Genomic DNA, 24,633 nt, shown 5'->3' on the forward strand with positions numbered 1-24,633 from the left:
TTTGCAACAGAGGAAAGGCAGCTTCCGTGTACTTCTCATCTTCAAGCACAAGAGCAGGACCTCCTGCACAGCCAGAAATTCCCCCAAGGTCTGCTCTGGATGGATGGAAGGCACGGTCAGGAGCAGTCCAGTAGGCTCCAGGAGGCAAGGACAGACAGCCGACCTCCGAGGCTTCTCTCTCAGGGCGAGGACAGATGCCAGGGCTTGTCGGGTCAAGGGTCTGCTGACAAGCATCCTGGTTGTGACAGAGAGTGAGAAAAAAATCTTCTCCAAAGCGGGGCGGCTGGCAGTGTTCCACCTGTCTCTCCATCCCAGCATCGCAGGCAGGGCACAGCCATCCTCAGGCTGCTTTCCTGCCCCCATGACACATCTCTGACTTCAGAGGACGAGGGGAGGAAACACAGTGACATCCGAGTGGGAGGGTGACGGGGTTCTCAACTGGGGAGAAATGGGATCGAGCCCCCATCCAAGGCAGCACTGGGCTCAACTCTGCAGCTGCCTGTCTCCAGCTTCCACTGTCCCCTCTAAGACCAGGATCTCTCTGTCCATGAAGTGAAAGAAGTCAACAATCCCCCTCAAACCCCCAACCAGGGGGCAAGGCCCCTCACGAGCGCCCCCTCCTCATGCCGGAACAGCAGCCTGTCAGAGACACATCCTGGGGGCAGGCGTGTGTCCCTGCCCTCCTCATGGGTGCCAAGTGCCCAGGTCCTGGGCTCAGAACACAGGGCCACTCACTCACCGGGCACGCTGACGGGGAGGCCCTTGCTGGCCAAGTCTGTGTAACTGGGTTGTGCACATCATGCTTCATGCCTCTGCTACCTGATTTAAGGCTTCGCTTCTCAGGTTCATGATTTGAGTTAAACCTAGCGAAGTGGGCTAAGCCTTTCCAGGGCCGAGACCCACTGAGGACGCCCTAGCTGTATGAGATGGAGACTCCTCGCCTCCCGGGGGAGAGGAGAGCAGCCCCAACCTCTGCCTGGTCCTTCTACGTCTTGCCCACAGAAGTGGCCCCCCAGCTCCAGGTGGAAACTGTGCCTCTGTGCTCTACTACAGCTGGGAGGGCTCACAGCAATGCTGTTACTCCATTTCTGAGACAGGGACAGGCTCAGAGGGGTGAAATGACTCTGCGAAGCCAAAGAGACCAGAGCCAGAACTCAAGCCCAGCATGACTTTTCTCTACCATGGCCCCCGGCTGAGAAAAGGATGCATTCATTCTAAGGCTCCCTTTCTACACCCCCTGTCAACCAAACCCAGTTCATCAGCTTTGTGAGGGAATGCAAGAACCTCAGGACTGGCTTCAGCACACTCTGTGCAATTTGTGACAAGCTACAACCTCCCTCTTCCTCACCCCACCCCTACCTAACCTGAAAAAAAACAGTAACCACCACCAAGGACCCACTGTATAGCACAGGGATCGCTGCTCAATATTCTATAACAACCTATGGGGAAAGAGTTTCAACAAGAAGAGATACATGTGTATAACCGAATCACTGCTATACACTCGAAACTAACATAACACTGTAAATCAACTACACTCCAGTACAGAAAGAAAGCCTATCAACACTTTATAATATCTCTTCCACTAATAATTTTCAAGGGAACACAGCCCAACTTTTCAGTAGGCAAGTGGGGTGAGCTGGCCACTTGATGTGAAGAGCCGACTCATTGGAAAAGACCCTGATGCGGAGAAAGATTGAGGGCAAGATAAGGGGGTGGCAGAGGATGAGATGTTTAGATAACATCACTGACTTCAATGGACATGACCGAGCAAACTCCAGGGGATAGTGAAGCACAGGGAAGCCTGGTATGCTGCAGGCCATGGGTTCGCAAAGAGTCGGACGTGACTGAGCAACTGAACAGCAGCAAGTTGGGTGCGTACCTCTCCACCCGCAGGACCTGGAGCCACTGGAGCAAACTGAAACGTGAGCTCTGGAAGTGGTGGGTACCATCAGCTCACTGCGTCTAATCTGCCTAGGGAGACCTGCAAGTTGCTGACCAAGGGACAAAACTCTGCCCCCCGCCACCATGCTCAGCAATCTTTTGACTGTGTAAGGATCCCCTAATAACCTGGATCCAAGAAGAGAGGGTGTGGATCAGGTCTGCAGTAACCGGGTTTCGTAGGCCCTTCATGAGCACACACACACCTTCAGGCCTGCCTTCCCCAGATGGACATGAGTTCCCAGTGGCCCCGCAGACCAACAAGCCTGGGCCTCCGTCAGTCCCTCCATCCCCTCTCACCTCACACCAAGTTGATGCTAAACCCTGGCCTCTCTCACCTGGAGGGGAGACCCTAGAAATCCTCTAACCTGTGTGATAAACATGCTCCTCACTGCAGGCACGCCAGTGATCAGGCTTGCCAGATACCCGATCTCTCACCTCTCTCTGATATAAGCCAAGGCACGAAGGCAGAATCCTTCCACCCCATGCCCAAGAGAGCCCCAGATGACTGACTTTAGCGGGACATCATTCGACACTTGCCCAGCCCTTCACCTTTCCACAGATGGAGTAACAGGCCTGGAGGAACTAGGTAACTTGCACGAGCCACCCAGCTCCCAGATCAGGAGGCCGGGCCACTCCTTCCCGCAGAGGGGCAAATCCCCCTGTGCCATGGGGCAGGCACCAGCTGCCGTCAGGGCCTCCTGGGCCCTCCCTTCCCTGCCCTTTACTGCTGAGGCAGGACTCCAGGCCCCTCCCCACCTTCCTTTCCATCACTTTCCTGAATCAGCCGGCCACAAGCCCGCTCTCCCTCTCCCTCGTTCGCGGGATGCCCCGGCTCGAGAGCCTGTCCGTAATTCCTGCCTTGTGAGGCTCTGTCAGGCGCAGCGATTAGACGGCTGCCTGCTTAATGACAGGGCGACGGCTGCGTTCACTCAGAGCTGAAGAAGCAATTACCTCGAAAATGGGGGTCACAGGCCCCACTCGTTGGCTTTAATTGAATTCCAATATCTGCCTCGAGCTGCCTTGACCTAACGTGTAGCTTCCTAAATACTCCTTGAAGGAAGCAGAGCTAATCCAAGCAGTGCTTCTTCCCAATTCCGCTCTTTCTTAGAACTTTAAAAGAAAAAAAAAACTATTTTCATAAGAGGATTTTAATTCCAAAGGGGGGGGGAGGGGACCCCACTGTGGCCACGGCAGGGGTGGGAGGGCTGGGCCTACAGTATGGATGGGGGCAAGGAGCTGGGAGAGGAGAAACTTCAGAGAAGGCACTTCCCACCCTGAGCCCTTGCCTACCACTCTCAGCACGGCCATCTAGCTGTGAACTGACCACTGAGGACACTGGCCCCACACCAGGGCCGGACTGGGCAGAAGGTGGCAGGGGAGGAGCCCTGAGCTGAAAGCCAGCCCGGGGCGTGTGGCCTGACTTTGCTCCTGAACCCTGTGTGACTGGCTGTCACTCCCAGCCTCTATCAAGCAAGGGCATCAGTTGAATCAGTCGCTCTCTACCTCAGGCCCTTTCATGCACTGCCCCCGGGTCCCCCACTGGGACATTTTGCAATGTCTGGAAACATTGTGGGGTGTCACAACTGTGTGTGGAGGTCACCAGCATCCAGTGGGTGGAGACCAGGGCTGCTGCTGAACGCCCTCCCGTGCATCCTCACAAAGCACCCGGCCTCAAAGTTCATGAGCCTAAAGGCTGCAGGACCCTGGGCTGGGTGGTCTCCGAGGAGACTTCAAACTGTACAATATTATGGTTTTCCTGCTGGGGGCTCTGCCTCCCAGATCACTGGCTAGAAACAGTTACCACCCACTCATGTTCTCCTTCCCGGCCTCCCCTCCGCTCCTCCTGCACAGCAGGTGAGGGTCTGCCCCTCCCCCGGCACTGCCAGGATTCAGACCAGGCTAGCTGCCCTGCCCAGCACCCCCGCAGGCAACTCAGGCCAGAAGGACGGAAGCCCATAACCATCACGGGTGCCACTGACATGACGAAGGGTGAGGATCCACCAGCATCACTCTGTCACTCCGACCCTGCTCTCCCAGCAGTCCTGGCCCAAAGAGGTGAGCTGGTTCACCCCTCTCCTGTAACAGATGCAGAAACTAGGGTGCGAGGAAAAGACGGGATCTGCCTGAGGTCACACGGAGAAAAAGTGGAACTAGAACAGAGGGCCCTAGGTTTCTCCGCAGCATCAAGAGCCCAGTGACATCATTCATCCCAGCAAGCCAGAACATTCTGCACCTTTAATTCCACCTTGAAATAATGACTGTACTTAAGGACAAGAGGACTGAAGACCAATCAAAGGGCTAGAGAGACCCTAGCCAACCCGTCTACTGCTTCCCAAGCCAGACTATGGTTCAGAATGATCTGGAAAAAACACAAAAACACAGACTCCCAGTCCCACCCCAGACTGATGGAAAAGAATTCTGAGGGGGGTGCCCTGGAATGTATATTGTCCACAAGTCCCTTTGGGGACGCACACTCAGTGAGGGAGACCTAGCCAGGGGTCCTGGCTGGACTTCACACAGGTCCCTGATGGATGCTCAGCCAGGCAGCTCAGCACACAGGCCAGCAAGGCCCAGACCCGAAAGCCACAGCACGCTTCACAGCACAGAGCAGCAGAGACAGCTCTGACCTCAGGAGGCCAAAGAGGGGCAGATCTGTGCCAGGGAAGGGACAGGCCCCCAGGGAGGTGGGAGACATCAGGCCGGCCACCAAGGTGACCCCAGAGCCCACCCCTTCTCTGTTGGAGACACCAAAAGCCGGTAGGATTGGGCGGATGGATTTAGAGGTGGATTAGGGTTGGGTCAGATACCCCTTTAATCTGGGGACTGGGAGGCAACTGGGGAGCCACGGGGGAAGGTATCTAGGTGGGTCCAAGCCCATGACATGCTGGGAGCACTGGAGCCCTGGGGCCGCCATTCTTTGAGGCCAGCTGAGGTCAGGGTCTGTCTCTGGTTATGGTAAATGAGAGGAATAAAAGGGCTATACACACGGTGAGAGGCAGACTGGGGAGTCCACGTACCCCGATGATGGCGTTCAGCTCTGTCATGGTGACCTGCTTGGCTCGCTCCACCGCCTGCGCCACCTGCTGCTGGTGCTGGAGGAGCAAGGTTAGGGTCAGAGGCGGCCTTCCCCGCCCAGGGAGGCATTAGGGTGCGGGGGCCACATGGTCCCTGCCCAAGGGGGCATGGGGTGCAGGGGCCCCACGGGACAGGCAGGGTCAGAGGAGGCATGGGGTGTGGAGGCCACATGGGACAGGCAGCGTCAGAGGAGGCATGGGGTGTGGAGGCCACATGGGACAGGCAGCGTCAGAGGTGGCATGGGCTGCGGGGGCCACACGGGACAGGCAGCATCAGAGGTGGCATGGGCTGCGGGGGCCACACGGGACAGGCAGGGTCAGAGGAGGCATGGGGTGCGGGGGCCACACGGACAGGCAGGGTCAGAGGTGGCATGGGCTGCAGGGGCCACATGGGACAGGCAGGGCCACAGTCCTAACAGGAGGCAGGCCAGGGCCACTAACCAAAACAGGACATGGGGGATGGGGAGCCCTTTTTTCAATGAGCATGTATTACTTTTGTAATGAAAACATCCCATAATTTTAAGTTAATATAAACGAGCCAAAAGATGGGAATTTGTCAACTGTCGCCCTCTACCACTGGAAACAAAATCTTTATCCGAGGCCTCTGAGAAAGAGCTGGACATGAGACGAGGCTGCTGCATGACTATTCCATTTCTAAATGCAGTGACAATATTGTCGTCCATGCAATAGGAAGGTGTCCTGTTTTTAGGAGAGGCAGCCTGAGTAGGGAGAATGCTGAGTTTTCAGGATGTTTGCAACTCCATTCGAAGGGTTCAGAAGAAAGTACATGTACCTATACTCAACCTGTATCTATCTAAACAGAACAAACCAAAAAAGTATGTGTCTAAATAGAGGGCAAACATGGCACAATGAACCCTGATCTAAGCTACGGCCTTGGGTGATGCCATGTGAGGCAGGTTCGTCAGTTACTCCAGTGTGGGATGCTGATGGTGGGGAGGCTAGGGGACAACTCTGTACCGTCCATTCAGCTTTGCTATGAACCTCAAAGCGCTCTAAAAAATTAAGTCTATTTAAAAAAAAAACTTTTTTTTAGAGCATTCATTCCCTTCAGCCTTGGGGTAGTACTGGCTTCATAAGGCAGTTGTCTCCCCTAGTGGGCTACGAGACACGAGGGCATCACTTACATCCTGCTTTTACAGGAATTCAAACAGGTAGGGGTCAGTACTCCCGCTCAAGAGACCTAGCACCCAGGAGGGAGTGCAGGTGGTCTCAGCCACGGAGGAGGCCTGGAGGGCAGGCCTGTCCAAGCTGCAGTGAGCTCTACAGGCCCCTCTCGGCAGCCCACCCGTCTGCCCTGCACCAAGGCGCCTCTTTGGAGAGGGTTTTCTCCTACTGCCCACCAGTCCAGCACTGTCTCAGGTGGGGACTGAGGGGGTCTCCTGGAAAGAGCACTTAGAAGATGACGTGACTGACTCGGCCGCCCTTCTGATGAGTCAGAGCCTCTGGGTGAGTGGTTCCCCCACAGGGTCTGGCTCCTGGCACTGACTGGGCACGCTTCCTTGCTCTTAGATGTCTCCAGCAGTGGATGCTGGGACATGGGGAAGCTGAGGCTGGGAACGCTGGTTTGGATGGGCCGAAGGGTGGGAACGGGAAGAGGCAGAGGTACCCACTGCCCATTGCGGGCTCCATCACAGGCCGGGACCCTCCTCCTGGGGCTTTGGCAGAAGCAGGGAACAGCTTCCACCGGAAGAAGGAGCAAACGGCCTCTCTGATATGCCAGAGAAGGTTGTGTAAAGCCCCAGGTTGTCAACTTCTGTCCACATGAACGGATGGACAGGGGCCGCTCTGGCAAGACACAGAAGACAAAGCAGAAGAAGGTCTTACCTCTTGTGACAGGAAAGGCATGATCTGTGCTAAAATCGTGTTCAGCCTCTTCGCAATCTCTGTCTGCAAACGGAAAGAGACTGCGTGAGGCTCAGGCAAATAAATCAAGTCGCCGAAATGTCAGATTGTGGAAGGGCAACCTTCCCCGCCCCCCCAGCCAAACCACAGGCCCTCGACAGGCTCCGTCCTTCCACCCTCTATGGACCTCCTGCCAGGAGGCCTCGCTGAATCCACAGCGTGAAGCAATTCCTTCCAACTCCCTCCAACCAACCCAATTTCCAGGAGCTCCAATTTCCTATCAGAGGTGGTCTCCGTGTTTGGTTCAGAGTATACAGTTCGCCTCCTCTGGAATGGAAGCCCTAACCAAAACAATGCAAAGCTAAACAGGAACCACCCCCATACCACCCACTGCGGCGAAACCTTTCACAAGAGCGACACAGCGCAGTGAGAAGGAACTGCTTTGCCCGGTGGCCCCAGGGGCAACTGCAATTCAGACTCTCAGACGCCCAGACCCATCAGGAGGTGGTGGAAGACCCCAGACGCGTGTGCCAAGTGACCCCTGGGGCCAGCCTCATGCCCAGTGATGTGTGCCAAGTGCCCCCTGGGGCCAGCCTCACGCCCAGTGATGTGCCGCTGAGAGGGTTCCCCTCACTCCCACTTCCCACTGCTGCCTCTCCCTCCGCAGACCAAGCCCTCGCCCTTCCAGCGCTGTCCAGCCAGAAATCCCACCATCGATGCTTCCTTCTGGGGAGATCAAGCCTTGCCTTCTCTAAGATGCTGCTCGGGACGTAACTATCGGAACCCTAGCCCTTCATCTAAGCTGATCACAGAAAGGCAGATCAATTCCCTGCCCCACCCCTAACACTCCAGAAAAGATCACATTCAGAAAAACTTCAACTGGGGGCTTCCCTGGTAGTCCAGTGGCTAAGACTCTGCACTCAAAATACAAGGGGCCAAGATCCATCTATGGTGAGGGAACTAGATGCCACATGCTGCAAGGAAGACTGAAGGTCCTGCGTGTTGCAGCTAACATCCATCATGACCAAATAAGTAAGTATTAAAAAAATAAAAAAGAAGAAAGAAAAAATCAACTGTTTTTGCCATCCGTCTATGTGAGCCATCTCAAATGAAAAATGGTTTTAAAAAAGAAAAAAGAGTGGGGCTAAATGGTTAACAGTCCAGATAGGAAGGCTGAGGACCACTGACAGACACGTCTCAGAAGTGCCTCTCTTATCTCATTCTGAATCCCAAGGCTGCCGGGACTGAGGTCCCAGAGCTGGCTTCAGAGCTCTCATCAGCACATAGCAATCTTTGAGAGACAAAACCATGACAACAGCCTTTAAAAATCTGTGATCAGCTGCATGTCAAATGACTCCGGATGAGAAACCCTTGCGCATTTAAAGTAAAAGCAATGCTGTACAGTGTCCTTGCTGAAGTAAACCCCAAAAGTACAGATGTGGCTGTGAGTCCCTCCCTTGGAACTCAGCCAAGGATGAGTTTGGAAATGGGACCATTATTGGCAAGCAGACCCTGGCCCTAAGGAGAATTCGTGGGGCCAGCACCCCTACTACCCCAACCCCCCGCCACAACCCATCCCCAGCCACTGATGAAGATGCCTCTGGGTGATGAAGAGACGGGTCTCAGGCTAGCAGTCTGTGGGCTTTTGTGGGCCCACATCCCGGGGCTGCTGGCTGCAGTGCAGGTTCCAACACAGACCCCTTGTCCAGAGCAGCAAGGGCTCCTGGGTGGGGGTCACAGATCACAGCTCTCCTGGAACACTCTAGATTGGGCACTGGGGGTAAAAGCAAGTCTTTGGTGCGAAAGACTGTCCCTCATATCCTGGACCAACCAGTGCCAATAATGGTCCCATTTCCAAACTCATCCTTGGCTGAGTTCCAAGGGAGGGACTCACAGCCACATCTGTACTTTTGGGGTTTACTTCAGCAAGGACACTGTACAGGAGGGCTTGTCGCAGCGTCAGTGCCATCCACATATGTGCTCAGCTGTGTCCGACTCTGTGTGACCCCATGGACTACAGCCCGCCAGGCTCCTCTTGTTCACAGGATTTCCCAGGCAAGAATACTGGCGTGGGTTGCCATTTCCTCCTCCAGGGGATCTTCCCGACCCAGGGATCGAGCCTGAGTCTCCTGCACTGCAGGTGGATTCTTCAGCACTGAGCCATCTGAGACGCCACGCTACACACATTTGGGGCCATAGAAAACTCTGTTGGGTGGGGCTGTTCCGGGCACTGCAGAGTTTTTAGCAGCAGCCCTGGCCTCTGCCCACTAGATGCCCATCATTCATACTTATAAGTCTCCTGGGACGATTACTAACTATTGTATAAATTATTAATCTAGGTAAGTGGAAAGAGTTCTAGTCCAAAACAGGGTCCCTTCTCATTTCTTTTCACTTTTTCTTCTCCCACATTGATTGATAGTGGGAAAGGGAGATGAAATATAAGCGTCAGAATTGTATATGTCAGGAATTCTAGAAACAATCAGCTCAATCCAACCCTGTATAGAACAACATAATCACTCACCTGTCACATGTTTATGTGCCAAATAAGACTAGAAAGTTTTATTTAAAATACAAAGCAAAGAGAAATCAACAAAATAAATCATCCTTACCAATGAGCTGAGGGAGCTCACTGGTCCAATGTCTCTTACCTCAAATGACTGGCTTAGCAGAGGCTGGTACATGATAGATGCCCAGTAAAATCTAGAGACAAAAGAATCTCACTGGCTTCCCTGCATGTGTGTTTCAAGACGTCATATTACAGTGTCCCCTGGCTGGGGATGTGGGCCTGCTTCAGTGTGGGCAGCATTAGGGGGAGAGGCAGTGGTGGACAAAGTGCTGACCTACAACCGGGAGACGGAGTGGGCAGCAGCTCAAGCAGTGGTCAAGCCAGACCAGTCACAAGGCACCCAGCGGGTCCCTAGCTGCTGCCCGCTCCTCAGCCAGGAAGGCAGGCGGCAAGCTCGGAACCTTCCCCGTCACTTTGGCCCACTCAATAACTGTAGGTCTTACCATCTTTGGGGTGATCATCAAGGAGTCCTGTGTGTGCATGCTAAGTCACTTTAGTCGTGCCTGGCTCTTTGTGACACCTTGAATTGTAGCCCAGCAGGCTCCTCTCTGTCCATTGGATTCTCCAGGCAAGAATGCTGGAGTGGGTTGCCATGCCTTCCCCCAGGGGATCTTCCCCAACCCAGGGATTGAACCTAGGTCTCCTCCACCTCCTGCATCAGCAGGCAGATGCTTTACACTATCGCCACCTCGGAAGCCCATAAAGGAGTCCTAGCTGTTGCTTACTTCCTCTAGCAAACAGGTCAAGTGTCAAGATTTTGGTAAGGTGAAGGGACAAAAGAAAAAGCAGCCAGCCAGCCTTCCCCTTCCCTGCACCTTCTAGCAAACATGTAGCCACAGGCTGCCTCCAGGTGGAATCTTCCCTGGCAGGGCCTGGTCCAGAGCCCAGCATCCTCTGGTTATGAGGAACAACCTGCTGGGATTCATGTAGCTCCAACTGGTTCCAGGCTTGGCATCCAGGCTACAAGATGACCACAGTTGGGTCGCTCCGAGCAAGTCCCCTCTCATCTCTCCTTTCCACCACGGGGAACAGTTCTTGCCTCCACAAGTCAACCAAGAGTCAGCAGAACAAGATAAAGAATATTCCAGAGGCTTGGGATATCAGCCTTCAGGCTCTCTCCTGGGGCCCAGACTCAATGAACAGCAGCTTCGCTGAGAGGCAGGACGGACTCTGGTCCATCATGGGTCAGGACTACATAGGGTTGGAGGGGAGGCGAGGTAGGTGGTGTCACCCTTGGTCCCTGATCTTGAGTCTGGGGATTTCTTTCTGGGGGGAAGTGGGGGTGGAGAAAGTATGCACACCCCATCCCTCCCAGCTGGGACTGTCCCCTGCCACGGGCAGCACCACCCTCCTGGTCTCCCCACCACATGGAAGCAGGACTTGAGCCTTGGTCATCTCTAAACCGGTGGCTCGGTGGTAAAGAATCCTCCTGCAGTGCAGGAGACAAGGGAGAAGTGGGTTCCATTCCTGGGCTGGGAAGATCCCCAGAAGGAAATAGCAACCCATTCCAGTCTTCTTGCCTGGGAAATCCCATGGACAGAGGAGCCTGGCAGCTACAATCCACGGGGTTGCAAAGAGTCAGACACGACTATGCAACTAAGCACACAGACCAATCCAAACCCGAGTTCAGCATACAGCAGAGGGTCAAAGAATGAACAGGAAAACTGTTCCCTAAACGACTTTAATTTTTTAATGTTTATTTGTTTGAGGGTGGTGACTGAGGATAGGAAGCTCTGCAAATAGAAAGTTTGCCTGACAGAACCACTCTTAACAACAACAATAATAGCAGCTAACATCCACAGATCCAGCTGTTCTGAGCATTTTACATGTGTGAGCTCACAAGAACCCTATAGGGAAGGCACTTCCTATAAATCTCCAGTTTTCAGATGGAGAAACTGACGCCTGGCAATTAAGCAACTTCACTAAACGACTTCCTACCAAGAAGCCAAATTTCGACATTTTGAGAGAGCTCAGAGAAGCATTTTTGAAAGGAAAACTACTGTCAGGGTTAATAATTGACAGCATTTCCGAATAGAACAGCTGTTAAAACAGCATTTGATCCAATTCAAACAAGCTCTAAACATCGCTTCCAAGAAAGCAAAGAAAAAAAGAATCAAGATGTGTGACTTTAACAATCAGGACAGGTCACAAATCACAAATTGGAACTAGAGCCTACGTTGGAGAAGTCCTTCTGGCAATGCCGGGCATCCCATTATCAATATGGCAGCTGGGGCTCGTGGGGTAGACCTCCACCCTTCCCTCCATCTTGGCCTCAGCAAAGCCTCTGCTCCAAGTCAGAGCCTTGGAGGTGAACCTGGGAGGAGGATGCCAGGCAGCCGGAGGATGGCTTCCTTTGGAAAAAGGTGTTTGGGGAGCCTGGTGCTGCCTTTGAAAGTTTCTTTTCAAGTGTGGTTCAAAGGCGGCAGCTTTGCTGGTGGAAAAACATCATTCCTCAGAAGGAACTAATCTACTCAACACAGAGAAGCGTACGCAGAGATCCTGCGAAATCCGGAGTCTGCGCTCCCAACTGGCTCCGGCTGCGGGAGGAACATCTGCCCCGCGTCTCCATCGAGACTGTTAAGCAAATAAATGTCGGAACACAGGATAGTAGGGGGCGAGTGTAATTTCCCCAAGAGCTGTCTGCTCAGCGTGCCTTAGGAACTCCCATTCACACAATCATCTCCTCACTGTAGCAGGATCTCGGAGCATCCTGCTATAAACAGAGGGCTTTCTCAAAGTACACTGCTCCAGTCACACCCAGCCATTCACGTTTGCTGCAGTTCCCATCCCTCTGACCTTTGACCCAGGACACTGAAGGGAGCTGGAACCTGCCCTCAGCCCACACCCTCAGCAGCCTCTTGCTCCTGGCCTGCAGCCTTCAGCCAGCCTTTGGCTTGTCTTTTTTTTTTTTATTTAAATGCCTGCTCAAGAAACAACCGACAGCCACTTCCCCAAGACTCACTCTCTGGTATTTAAACTGCCCGGTAGGATCAGGTCTAGAAAATGCAGACTTCATTCTAACCTCAGCCAAATACAAACAAGGAGAGAGAGGAACCTGACTGCTTTAGAGTTCTGAACCCTGAGCCACACAGATGTGACCTGCGTGGATTTGGGCAAGTCCCTTCCCTCATCTGGGCTTCAACTTTATTGTCTGCAAAACAGGGGGATGATAACAAGATCCAAGAGCCATCGTTTAGAGTCTGAGAATACTAAATGCTCCCAAGTTGCTCTGTGACACAGGGATTCCTCCAGAAAGCTCAGAAAAGTAGAGCCGAGCATGAGTTTAAAGGATGAGCAAAGAGGCAAGCCACCTTGAAATGTGGATGGACCTTGAAATGTGGACGCATGCTAGGTGGTGCAGGCGAGACTGGGGCTGGCTGGGGCTTGGTGCCCGCAACCAGTCTTTATGGCACGCGAACCATTCAAGTGTGTCCATCAGACAAACTGCCAACAACAGTCACAGAGCGGGCAAAAGCAGGGATGTCCTATCCTACCTGAGAGTGTCCAGCTGCTCCTGTCTGGGTTCTTTCCATGATTCACAAGGAGCTGCAGCCAGCCAGGAAAGGGCCCCTCAAGGTGTTTCATTCAGCAGGAAGAAACCACTGCCTCTCTGTGAGGCAGCCAAGGGGCCGCTCCTAGGTTCCTGCGTTAGCTTCTAAAACAAGGACTTCTTCACCGGACAACCATGCAGGCTCTTGGAAAAAGCTGTGTGATTCTGGAGATGCGTTTGTGGATGTGTGTGAGAAAGATGAGCTGAGGAAAAGACACCTACATGAGACACTGAGTTATATTCCAAGCCACGTGGAATGCTGGCTTGCTCGCCAGCTCCATGTCTGACAAGCCACGTGACCTCTGAAAAGTCACACCCTGGTGGCTGGGCCTCTTGAAGCATGTATGTCTGAGGCGGCCACTTCAGTCTGCTCTGAGGTTCTTGAATTTGAATCAGGTTTTACCTAGCTCTCTGACATACGTCCTGGGGTGTTCAAAGTGAGTCTATCTCACCTTGAAGTAACATCACAGGGGCAGAGGGAGAGATTGGAGGCCGCACAGAAAGCAGAAGCGCCAGCAGCCAGGTGCCACAGTCACCCAGCAATCAAATATTACAAGATTCCAGAACAATGCAGCCGAGCAATTTTACCTTAAAATATCCCATTGCATTTCCTAGGCAATTCTAAATTGATAGGCCCTCGATTATTGGACTACAAGATGAAATTCCTTGCCAGGCAGTTTCTCCTCGGACCAAACTCAGAGAGCACGGAAATAAAATAAGTGGGTGTTTTATCACCAGAGAGAAGGAAGTCCAGGGAGGGATGAGGCCTCCAGCAAAAGCCGGGGCAGGGCTCCCAGGCCCTGCTCCATCCCTACCATGTACAGGCTCAATGAGAGAACAGTTCCAGGGTATCTTTAAGAAGGGGGTGAATAAATGACCCACTTAGCAGCCAGGGAGATAATGACCCCTGCTCCTGGAGGGGCTGGGGAGGTTTACATCACAGATCACTCAATGATAGGTGAGCCTCCTTAAAGGCCCTTTTAGCACTGACATATTGATCAAATTATATATAACTACAACGCCATTAAATATTTATGCTTCCAAGGAAGCCTGCTGAATTCTTTATGCCGGGAGGGCTTGGAACAAGAAAAGGCCCAGCCCTGGGATGACCCTGAGGCTCTGTCTCCTGGGGGAGGGCAGGGATGCTGCTGGAGGCTGGCCTCTGACACTGGCCCCCACGCCCTTCACAGAGTAAGGATGGCAGCCCTCACCTGGCAAGGGCAGATGAAAGGCGAGGGAATTTTGGGGCCTAGGTGTGACATGACCCTGCCGTGTGCTCCACTGAAAGGAGTCTCACCTTCCTTTTGTGTGCTCACCAGAAACCTTAGACACTTTCTGCCAAGAGTCCAGGGAGGAAGGGAATTGGGAACGGTGATGCTGTGAGGAAGTGAGGGAGTGGAGCGGGGTGGTGGTGGGCTAACCCTGGAAAGAGCTGGCAATGCGATGTCCGGAGACCTGCATGCCTGCCCCAGGTGTGTCCTGCGCTAGGACCTCAGCTTCTGTTGCATAAATGAGGCAGATTTGGGTTCAAGATAATGTTCGGTGCTCTCAAAACCAAACTCAGTGCTGCGTGCAAGTGAGTACCCTGTCCTGGAAAGCATTCAACTCCAACCCTACAGACATATGGGGGTGGACACCACTCCATGGGAGGGACCTGGAAATTTGACAGCCAAGTCCCTCTCTGCCTTTAAGACTTTCATTTCTCAGACTCTCAGTTTCTATCCACCGGGCTTCCTGTTAACAAGATCCAATAATCTTTAAATATTTGTTCGCTTTAATTTCTTGGTTTCTAAAACACATTAAACTCTGCCCGCCTCCCACCCCCACTCCAGGGAATGGTCCTCAAAGAGCCTGCTTGTATAGATGAAACAGGGAAAGTCTTTTCAAATTACAGCTTCTCCCAACACTGTCCATTCATCCCAGGCACGACCAACCCACCAACCCCCTCCCCATCTCTCCCTCCCCTCCCCATCTCTCCCTCCCTCCCCTCAGATAACCCCGGCCCCCCTACCCCACCTTCCCAGACTCCACTGGCCAACTCCTGCCAGGAGGAAAAATTCTCAATTCATCCCTGTGGGGTTGCCATGGCAACCCCCAGCCACCTAATCCCCCTTGGAACATTATGCAAATCTCCCTTTGCCCCTCAACAGGCTGTAAAAGTCACATTACCCTTGCAGAGGCAGCTCGTTAAATTTTGGGGGTCTCCCTGTAAGGTCAGTGCTACAAATGAAGCATTGGCTATGAATCTTAAGGATGGGGCTCTCTGGGAAACCTGGGGGGCAGGAAGGGGAAAGCAGGATGTCAGAGTATTTCTTAACAGACTGTCTGTGGGCAGAAACAGCCCCATTTTACCCTCACCACCAAGTTCACAACCCAAGAACAAGTCCTTTTCCTAGTTTAAAAGTGTCAGAGGGGCCTCGCTTCCCCAGACAAAGATGGCAGGGCTGGTGGCATTTCATAGGCCGTAAAAGTCAAGATCAGGTATTTCGGAACTTGTTTATATGATCGGCTCCCTCGCGGGCTGCCCTCCTCCCAAACCGCCAGCACATTCAACATCTCATTTTACAGATGAAGAAAACAGCCCAGAGAGGGCCTGGCTGCCCAAGGTCACACAGCAAGGCAGGGGCCCTAGAGCCAGACGTCCCCCTCCTCCACCGCGGGTTCTCGAGCAGGGCAGCTTTGGCTCCCCTGGGGACATCTGGCAGTGTCTAGAGACATTCTGGGGTGTCACAGCTGAAGAGGTGCCACTGGAATCAGGAGGCAGAGCAATGCTGCTAAACATCCCAGGACAACCCCACCACAAAGAATCATCTGGCCCCCAAATGCCAACAGTGCCCAGGGCAAGAAACCCTGGTCTACGCATCACTGACACTTACATTTCACTGAATTCTTAAAATCTCTGTCTGAGGACTTCCCAACACTGGAATTGAAGCCCTTGATGCACAGGTGGGTCTGGAGGTGGGCCAGTGGGCAGACCACAAAAGACCACACCTTGCTGTGGCCTCTGGATAAAGATCACTGGTCCAAATGAAACGAGCCTAGTTCCCAGTTCTGAACCCGCCCCTGGTCGACCGTTAGACTGCAATCCAGTCACTGAAACTCTTGAAACACCCATGTTCCTACTGTGAGATGGCGCTTCAGGTGTCTACACGGTAGGGCTGGCATGGTGGAGCCAACCAGTCACAAATGAGAAAGGGCTCTGGGAAGTCTTACAACGTTAGCAACACCAAGGTCCTCACTCTCTGAGGCCTTGGCAGCTCCGGGGACTGTCCCGTTGTGAGAAGCCCTTGTTGAGGTCTCCCCACACACAAAGGAGTCAATACATCATCTCACATCACCCTCAAAACACTATAAACACATAGGCCCATCTATGATGCCGCTGGCCACTCGAGGTTAGTGAATGTTCACTAAAGTTCAACTCGAAACTCAGTTCCTCGGTCACAGCAGACACACTCCAAGGCTCAAGAGCCCCATGCGGCTGGTGGCCGCCATACTGAACAATAAGACAGGCATTTCCATGACTGCAGAAAGTTCTACCAGGCAACACTGCTCTAAAGGTAGGCAGGCATCCTCATCACCTCTGTTACAAATTCAAGTTCACAGAGGACAAATGGGCCACCAAGTCACACAGCCAGTAGACCCTGATTGAGGACTCAAACCTAAGTTTGTCTGACTCCAAAGTCTGTTTCTTAGCCACCAGGTCAGGCCAGTTTCCAGATCCTGGTACTCTGCCCCTAACTTCCCAGGATCCCCTCTTTGAGAACCAACTGACTTCTGATGACGAAACTCTGATTCCACCGGCACCTTTGTGAAAAAGGGTTTATCAATGACCTATCACCTGGAGGCCTGGGAAAGGCCCAATATTCCTGTAGAGCCAGACGACTGAGAAAGGGATGTGGTCAGAGGGACAGAGGGAAAGCCAGGGAAAGGTGGTCCTTTGAGAAGGAGGGGGTAGGAATCAGGTAAGAGATGAGAAACCAAAAAATGGATAACACAGGGACTTCCTGGTAGTCCAGCGGCTAAGACTCCAAGCTCCAATGAAGGGAGCCTGCGTTCCATCTCTGGTGAGGGACCTAGATCCCACAGGCCACAACTAAGTCCCAGCACAGACAAATTAAATTAAAAAAGAAAAAAAGGGCTAAGAGAGATGATCACACACACACAACCACCTTAAGGGATCCCTGCAGACTGAGCTCCATGGTGCCACACACACTTCCCAGGTGACACGGCCAGAGTCAAGCCAACAGGGGGAGCACCCTGGCAAGGGCAGGGTGCCTCTCTGGGGCTCTAATGCTCCTCATTTCGGGCTGGCTTCGTAGAGAGCTGTTTCCCTGGGATGAAGTGGGAGGCCCCGGGAGACAGGGTCACTGACCTCAGTCCCTCCAGAGTCACGGCCTAGGACTCCTGCTCTTAGGCCAAGCGAGAAGACGCCAGTCTGCAGGCCTCTCCACGGGTGATGGAGCTCTGAGGAAGAGTCCCTGTCTCTTCTCAGAGGAAGGGTTTAAGGAGATGCTAAAGCACCCACTGACCGATCAGGCCCCGGCCAGCTCACCACCTCCATCTGCCTCATCTCATCTGTATGTCTTCCCATCAGACCACTCAGCCCCTCACTCTAGACCATTTGGTATCACCTGCAGCTTCTCCACAGGGCCACACAGAGTTGGACATGACTGAAGTGACTTTAGCAGACACATGTAGCTTCTTCCAGGCCCGTGAGGCTGCCCAACGTCTTCCTGGGCAGGAAGTCTGACAGAGCCTGTACCCAGCCCCACCTCAGCTGGAGGACGGACTCCTGTCCTGGTTCCCCAGTCTACGCTAAACTGCCTTGCTCCTCCCCAGCAGATATCACCACTGATCCCCAAACCATCTGCCAAGATGTTGTTTCAAACCAGGAGAAGAACAGATCTGCTAAGGGCTCTCCTTTAAGAAGCCCTGGGAGACTGGGTAGGGGCCCCTCCTCCAACCCTTCGTCACACCATCCTCACCTACTGGCTGGCTGGTGAAGGCATTTAAAACCAAAGAAAGCCTCCCCAGCTGACCAGGCAGGAAGAATCCCCTCCCCTGACCCTTGTTGCATAGAGTTGGAAAGAACTCTTTTTGTGTTTCAGGGAAGACATAGCCTTCCAGTGCAAACTAAGAAGTTCACATTCGGAATTAAAAGAAAAAAAAAAAAGTCGAAGAGCTGTGAACAATGGTTATCAAGGATTTAAAAGGGCAATGAGATAAGGCCCCGGCACTTGGAACTCCAGGCCCATATAGATAGCTAAGGCATGACAAGCATCACTGACTAAGTTACCTCCAAGCCATTAACCCTTGCTTCCTGCTGCTCATGTCCTCCTATAATCTAAATCCAGCATGCTTTCCCGGCTCTTCCCCATTCCTTAACCCCTCATACCTCTGCTTTATCATCTTTCCCCAAGTATCTGGTTCTTCACCCCTCTCCTTTCTTCCCCTTTCACACTGTCCTGTCATGTGAAGGGGGGGTGGGGGGAAGTGCTTAAGCCTATTAAAGACACATTAAAATACAGGTTTCTTACACATATTTCTTAAGCCTGGCAACGTTCCCAGAAGGTCGGTGATGTTACAAAGGGTCAGGGAGCAGGCCCCCAAAACTGGAATGTAACAGTCCTGGTCTGTGCCTGCTTGTGCGTGCTCAGTTGCTAAGTCATGTCTGAGTCTTTGCAACCCCATGGACTGTAGCCCATCACGTGAAAGTCGCTGTCGTGTCCAACTATTTGTGACCCCATGGACTACACAGTTGATGGGATTCCCCAGACCAGAATACGAGAGTGGGTAGCCATTCCCTTCTCCAGGGGATACTCCGTACCCAGGAATTGAATTGGGCTCTCCTGCGCTGCAGGCGGATTCTTTACCAACTGAGCTACGAGGGAAGCCCTATAGCCCGCCAGGCCCCTTCTCTAACCACAGGATTTCCCAGGCAAGAATACCGGAGTGGGTTGCCACTTCCTCCTGCAGGGGACCTTTCTAACCCAGGGATCGAACCGGGGTCTCCTGCATTGCAGGCAGATTCTTTCCCTGGCCTGAGCCACCAGGGAAGCCCAACAGTCCGAGTCCCCCATAAAATACACACCATGCGCCCACGATGGGCTCAGAAGCCTCTGTGAACACAAAATGGTCGTCCCTCACCGTGCTCACAGACTCACTGCTGCTCCACACGCTCCCCCTCCCACCCCAGCCCCAGCTTAGGAACACAGCTTGGTGGCACCCTGAAGCATACAGGTCATCTTCACACCCCAGGCCTTTCCTGACACGCTCTGACGCTTTCCTCCTGGTGTGTTTGTCCTGGACCCACACATGCCTGTGAGTTTAGGTTTCTAAGACAAAAACGTCTTATCTGCTTTGCAAACAAGTGCTCCGCAAATGCGAAAGCCTGTTTTATTATAGTCTCTAACTATAGATCAGAATTTTCACTCTGTCTTCGATAAAGGCTTTCTCTTGCCAGTGTCTAGAGGTGGCGGCAGCTGCCCCAGGATCCCACCCGTGTCCCTCGCGTGGCAGGTGAACAAAACGGGGCCCCTCTAAGGAGACGAGGCCACGGCCACAGCCAGACTCAACCCCAACAGGGCTCCCTGGTCATCTCAGCCCCACTGCTAGGAACTCTGTTCTTCCTTCAGCCTGTAATGGGTCAGGGAAGGTTTTGGTTATAGCAGCGAAGGGAGCCCCTTCTCAAAAGTCTACTGCGCCATCAAAGTCATGATGTCAGTGGGGTGAAGTGGAAGGAGGCATCTGTTCTCAGGCAGAATCTTCAGGGCTGAGTCAATGGGTCCCCCTGTTAATCCCTGAAGCTGGGATGAATGTCCCCTGCAGAAGGCAGGTCCCTGCCCTACTCATCCTCATGATTTCCTGAGGGACCTCTGTACAGAAGGGCCTCCTAGAATCTCCTTTCAAGGGCTTAGAGGGTTCTAATCTGACTCCCCAAAGGCCAACCCCTTTCTCCCTCAGGTGGCCTCTGTCTGCTCATCCACGGTAACAAGGTGACATCTTGGAAGCCTGCCCCACTCTACCCTCACGCTCACCAGGCAACATCCTTACCGAAGAACTCTGTATCACTGCTGGGGAGAACTGCAACCCCCCCCATTACATCCTCCAGAAGACCCTCAGGGGAGGCCCCCCCAGCTCCACCGCATACCCCACAGGCTGACTGCAGTGGATGGCACCCCAGACCTTACTTCTGCGGCAGCAGGAAATCCCCCCTTCCCTAAGTTTCTCCTTAGCCTCAACTTGAGAGGGAACATTTCTTTTGAAAGGCAAGAGGGAAAAAAAACAAAAGCCAAGAGAGAAAAGCAAAGAGAGAAGGGGAGAGAACGCATCTTGGCTGTGAGTCTCGGAGAGCATTTGTTGAAAACAAGATATTGTCCCTTTAAGCATATAAAAACAAGGCCCTTGAGCGCGCAGTTCTCACTCTGGTACACAATTATGGGTGCTTTCAGCTGTCTAGCACTACTTCAAGTGCTCTCTTAAACCAGACTGTCAATGGCATGTTGAAAGCTATTTTGCTGGCTTGCTATCATTAATAGCAAAGTGGAGAGCTGGGCTGATGAGAATTAAATATGGGGGAGGGGGCGGGTCATAACCAGTCATTACAGAATTACCAATATGAGCGAGAAGACAATGCCACTTTGGGGGATAAAGTTCAAACCAGCAGATGATGGTGGGGTAGCCAGCAGGGGAGGGAGACAGACTGCAGGGAGCGGACCCCACCCCCCCCCCCCCCAGCCCAGCAGATGGACGCGGGCCAGCCTTGGAGAGCCATCTGGGGACGAGGAGCCACAGAGCAGTGAGTGTGAGCGCCGAGAGGCCTTGGGGATCACTTCGCTGCAACATGTCACCACCTCACCTCCCGCCCCAAGTGGAGTCCCTCCTCCCCACCCCCGGGCAGGTTCCCAAGACTTGCAGACTTGTGGCTCCGGGACACCACATAGCACTGTGTTTCCAAGGGCTGCTGCCACCCCCAGAGGAGCCTCCGGGCACGCCTGCCTAATGAACACGGCCCTCGCTTTAAGACTCGGCTCAGGTAACAGCCCGGCCGGCCGGCCGGTGTAGTCTTCTCTGACCAGACTCCCCTTTCCCAGGAAGAATGAGCTGCTCTGTCCCCGGGGGCTCCTCCCGTGACACTGGCCCGGTTAGCACTTACCTCACTGCATTGCAATGACTTATTTAGATGCCCGACTCCCCCGAGGAGGGAAGGGTGTCTGTGAAACCAGCCCCAGCCCACACCCAGCATATCCCAGGCCCCTAATACCTGTTTTGGGAATCAGTCCAACCCCCTCCTTTGACTGATGAAGAACCTGGATGCTGAGCCAGAGGAGGAAGTAGGAGGAAGCCCCGCAAGAGCAACCCCCCTCCTCCTACTCACAAGGCTGGGGGAATGGGAATTCCACCCTCTGACACCACAGTAATCCTGGGCAAAGAAAAAGCAATGTGTTTACCGGGCACCTATTATGTGCAAAGCACACATAGGAGACCTCAACAGAGGGGCTCCCCACAGATACTGAGACTTCGTGCGTGCGGACCAGTGGGACACCCCACTGAGGTCTGGCCTGGAACACCTTTCCCTGGTATCCCAGGACTTTGTACAAACGAGATGAAAAACATCTTCCCCACACAGAAGAAAAAGGGAATCCATCCCTTGACTGACTTACTTCAACAACAAAAAGGAAAAAAAGGATCTCTGACACAAGACTAGCCCCTTCCTGTATGAGGGAAAGGAGGAAGCCACAGACAGAAAGAGGAGCTCCTGGTCCGGCAGGATTCATAAAGAGTCTTCAATAAGGAGCCAGGTCCTCATCTGGGACCAGTTCCCATGATTGGTGGGGACCATGTGCCCATCTCCCGGATCATTTCAATAATAGCGTGGATAAGAAGGAAAAGAGCCAGAAAGCACACAGACCCTCACTCTGACAGCTCCATAAACAAGAAGCAATAGTGTCCAGAGACGGCAGTCTTGAGGGTCCAGGGTGCAGGTTCTTCCTAGGTGGACAGGACAGGGTGAAGGGAGCTTTCAACTTGGTGGACCCCAAAGTGGAGCGAGGCAGATACCCTACTCCACTGCTGAAGAGGATGAGAGAAGAGACAGCTCTGGAGAAGAGCAACAAGGCAAAAACGTCAGAAGGAAATTGAATCTTTAGATGGGTTCCCGGATGCCAGTATTCTGACCAAAATAAATGATACTCAAAGGTATTTTTTCTTAGCTCAGATGCCACACAAACAGGGACTGCACTAGTATGAAGAAATATGTTCCCTTCAATTTGAGTGTCCCAGCTTCTCCCCACCCAGACTGACTCGACTCCTGGGCAGGGTTTTGGTAACTTCATCATCTGCTGGTCCCCTCTCGCTCCTCACACCTTTACAGTGGCCACAGAACTTCCAGATGTTATGTCTGAAGCTCTTCCAGCCCAAGCCCCTTTTCATGTGGGTGTGAGGGCCCAGAGAGGGGAAGTAATAAGTGAAAATGTTCCATCTTCCTTTTCAGCCATGTCCACGGCCACCCCCATGGGCCATCCCCATCCTCAGGTGAAAGATTCACAGGCTTTATCACCTCACCGTGCCTGTGAACCTTCTCTCCGGGATTGCTGGTTATGCACTGTGTTTATTACCAGGTGCAATGAATCATTAGTTGTGCAAATAGCTGGCGGTTCAGAAGAGGACCCTGGGCAGGCAGAGACGATTCAGCTGATATGGTTATACAACCCGAAATGGGGGACTTTGGACTTTGGTGTCGCCAGGTCTGAAGCCTTAACCTCCTGAGATAATAACGCAGAAAGCAGCAATGGTAATTAAAGACACAGAGTGCTATTAGTTAGTAAATGAGCACTCTTCATTTCTTGAGTTTTGCTAAGAGAGCTGGGTCGGGAGGAGAAGTGGTAACAGCAGCTCCTCTGGTAACTTACTGGACTGGATGGATCTGGAAACCTCAGCTCCCCTGCCTGCGCCTTAGTTCCTTCATCTGGACCTTGAAAGGTTTGCAGAAGCCAAAGGGCTCTCCCAGTTAGAACAGAAGGTCAGAGGAAGGGCTGCTTGGTGATGGGAAAGTGGGGGCATGACACATTCCCCAAATCAATAGGCCTCCAGTGCTCTTCCAAAACCTCAGTGATAACCAGCAAGGGGTGAAAAGGCAGCCTGACCCAGCTTCTCAGAGCATCAGTGCCTCAAACCCTACGCACTGCAATTGCTCTGGAGCGCCTGTTTCCACGCTGGCTTTGTGATTTGTGGCTGACACTGGAGAGTGTCAGCCTCTGTGGCAATAAGATGGGAACTGATGAGCTGGCCAGCCATCATCACCTCCCTGGCCTTGCTGAATCACCCTTGACATCCTGCCTAGAAGCAGAGGCTTGGAGGAGGTGGGTGACCTCTTGAAATCTCAGGCCAGGCCCATGATTCTGTAATCTCTGCTTTGCCACAATTAGGGAGGGAAACCGAGAAGGGGAGGAGAAACCATCGACTGTGTTCTCTGGGATTCATTCGACAGCTTGGAAAAAGAACACAGAGGGAGACAGAGACACAGCCAGGAAGGGAGCCAGCCACAGTGAGTGTAACCTCTCAGTAAAGTAAAGACTGGCTGGACGTACCTCATCAGCGGCCCTCTGTCAATACTCAGGCCCATCTGGCAGAACCTGAGGTTCCGAACTAACAAGCATTTCCCACTGAGCCAGCAAAGAAGGGCTTTTGAAAAAAACATGTGGTGGTGTTGGTAAGAGGGGTGTGCGCGCGCGCGCCTGTGTGTATGTGTGCATGTGTGTGTGAGCTGGCTGAGGGCTGCCACACTTCCCAAGGTGCTAGCTCTGGAGATCATCTATTATATAAAAGTACAGACAGTCCCCACCCCCACCCCTGGGCTTCAAGATGAAGAATCCAGCCTGTTTGTTCCAGGCAGATGTAATCACACGAACAGTCAAGTCTAGAGGGCAGGACACTGCATGAATAATTCAAGCACTCCAGTCACTTGATTGTGTGTGCAGATAAAACACCAGTCAACCGCTAAACAGGTCAGCTGATAAACTTGTTTGCTCAGGCCTAACCACCATCCGCCAAATGCACCCAAGACCCACACTACAATTAGTGGCCGGTTCTCTTCTGCAGAACCCTCGCAAGCCTAGGGAGGTGGCCAGCCCCAGGAGGTCAGGACTGCATGTCTTAGTGCAGCGTTTCTTCACCTCCTTGCCTCTTTGTTCCTCCACAGCCACAGGGCGATTTCACCCAACTCAGAGGTTGCCGGAAACCCAGCACAGGCACTGTGCTCAGAGCACAGACAGTCCTGCTGGGAAGCAAGTGGGAGCTGAGGCTCCAAGGCAAAGGTGAGTGGCAAACAGGGTAAAGTGCTCAGTCTGGAAGCCAGAGGCCCACATTTAAGTCCCACCTCTGCCCTCCTGGCTTCCCTAAAGCCTCGGTTTCCTCGCCTATAAAAAGGGGGCAAAGAAGACATCTATCTCCCTCTGGCAGCTCAGAGGATTAAATGAAATCATGTCGCCAAACCTCAAGCATTCTCTTCCTAAGAACCCAGGGTCTGGGGACAGGCCAGAAGCCCCAGACGCACGCAGCTGCTTCTTATGTAAACCCCACCACTGAATGCACTAGGAAGGTGAATAACTCTTCCTGGGTTCAGGGTGGCCCAGGACTCC

At 53.0% G+C, this 24,633-nt stretch overlaps 1 protein-coding gene across 9 annotated transcripts in view; it reads right to left on the reverse strand.

The window, feature by feature from the left end:
- TLE3 (TLE family member 3, transcriptional corepressor) overlaps nt 1–24,633 on the reverse strand; it is a 47,101-nt gene that overhangs the window by 17,581 nt on the left and 4,887 nt on the right. For 5 of the 9 annotated variants that reach the window (XM_052646919.1, XM_052646918.1, XM_052646913.1 and 2 more), the window contains 2 exons: nt 6,861–6,923; nt 4,929–5,033 (listed from right to left, as the gene is read on the reverse strand). In XM_052646919.1, the coding sequence (XP_052502879.1) occupies nt 4,929–5,033; nt 6,861–6,923 (168 nt within the window). The remainder of the gene's footprint in view (nt 1–4,928; nt 5,034–6,860; nt 6,924–24,633) is intronic. The other 4 variants (XM_052646917.1, XM_052646915.1, XM_052646916.1 and 1 more) reach the window with 1 other exon arrangement.

Source organism: Budorcas taxicolor, chromosome 10, assembly GCF_023091745.1.
Source record: "Budorcas taxicolor isolate Tak-1 chromosome 10, Takin1.1, whole genome shotgun sequence".
Taxonomy (NCBI): domain Eukaryota; kingdom Metazoa; phylum Chordata; class Mammalia; order Artiodactyla; family Bovidae; genus Budorcas; species Budorcas taxicolor.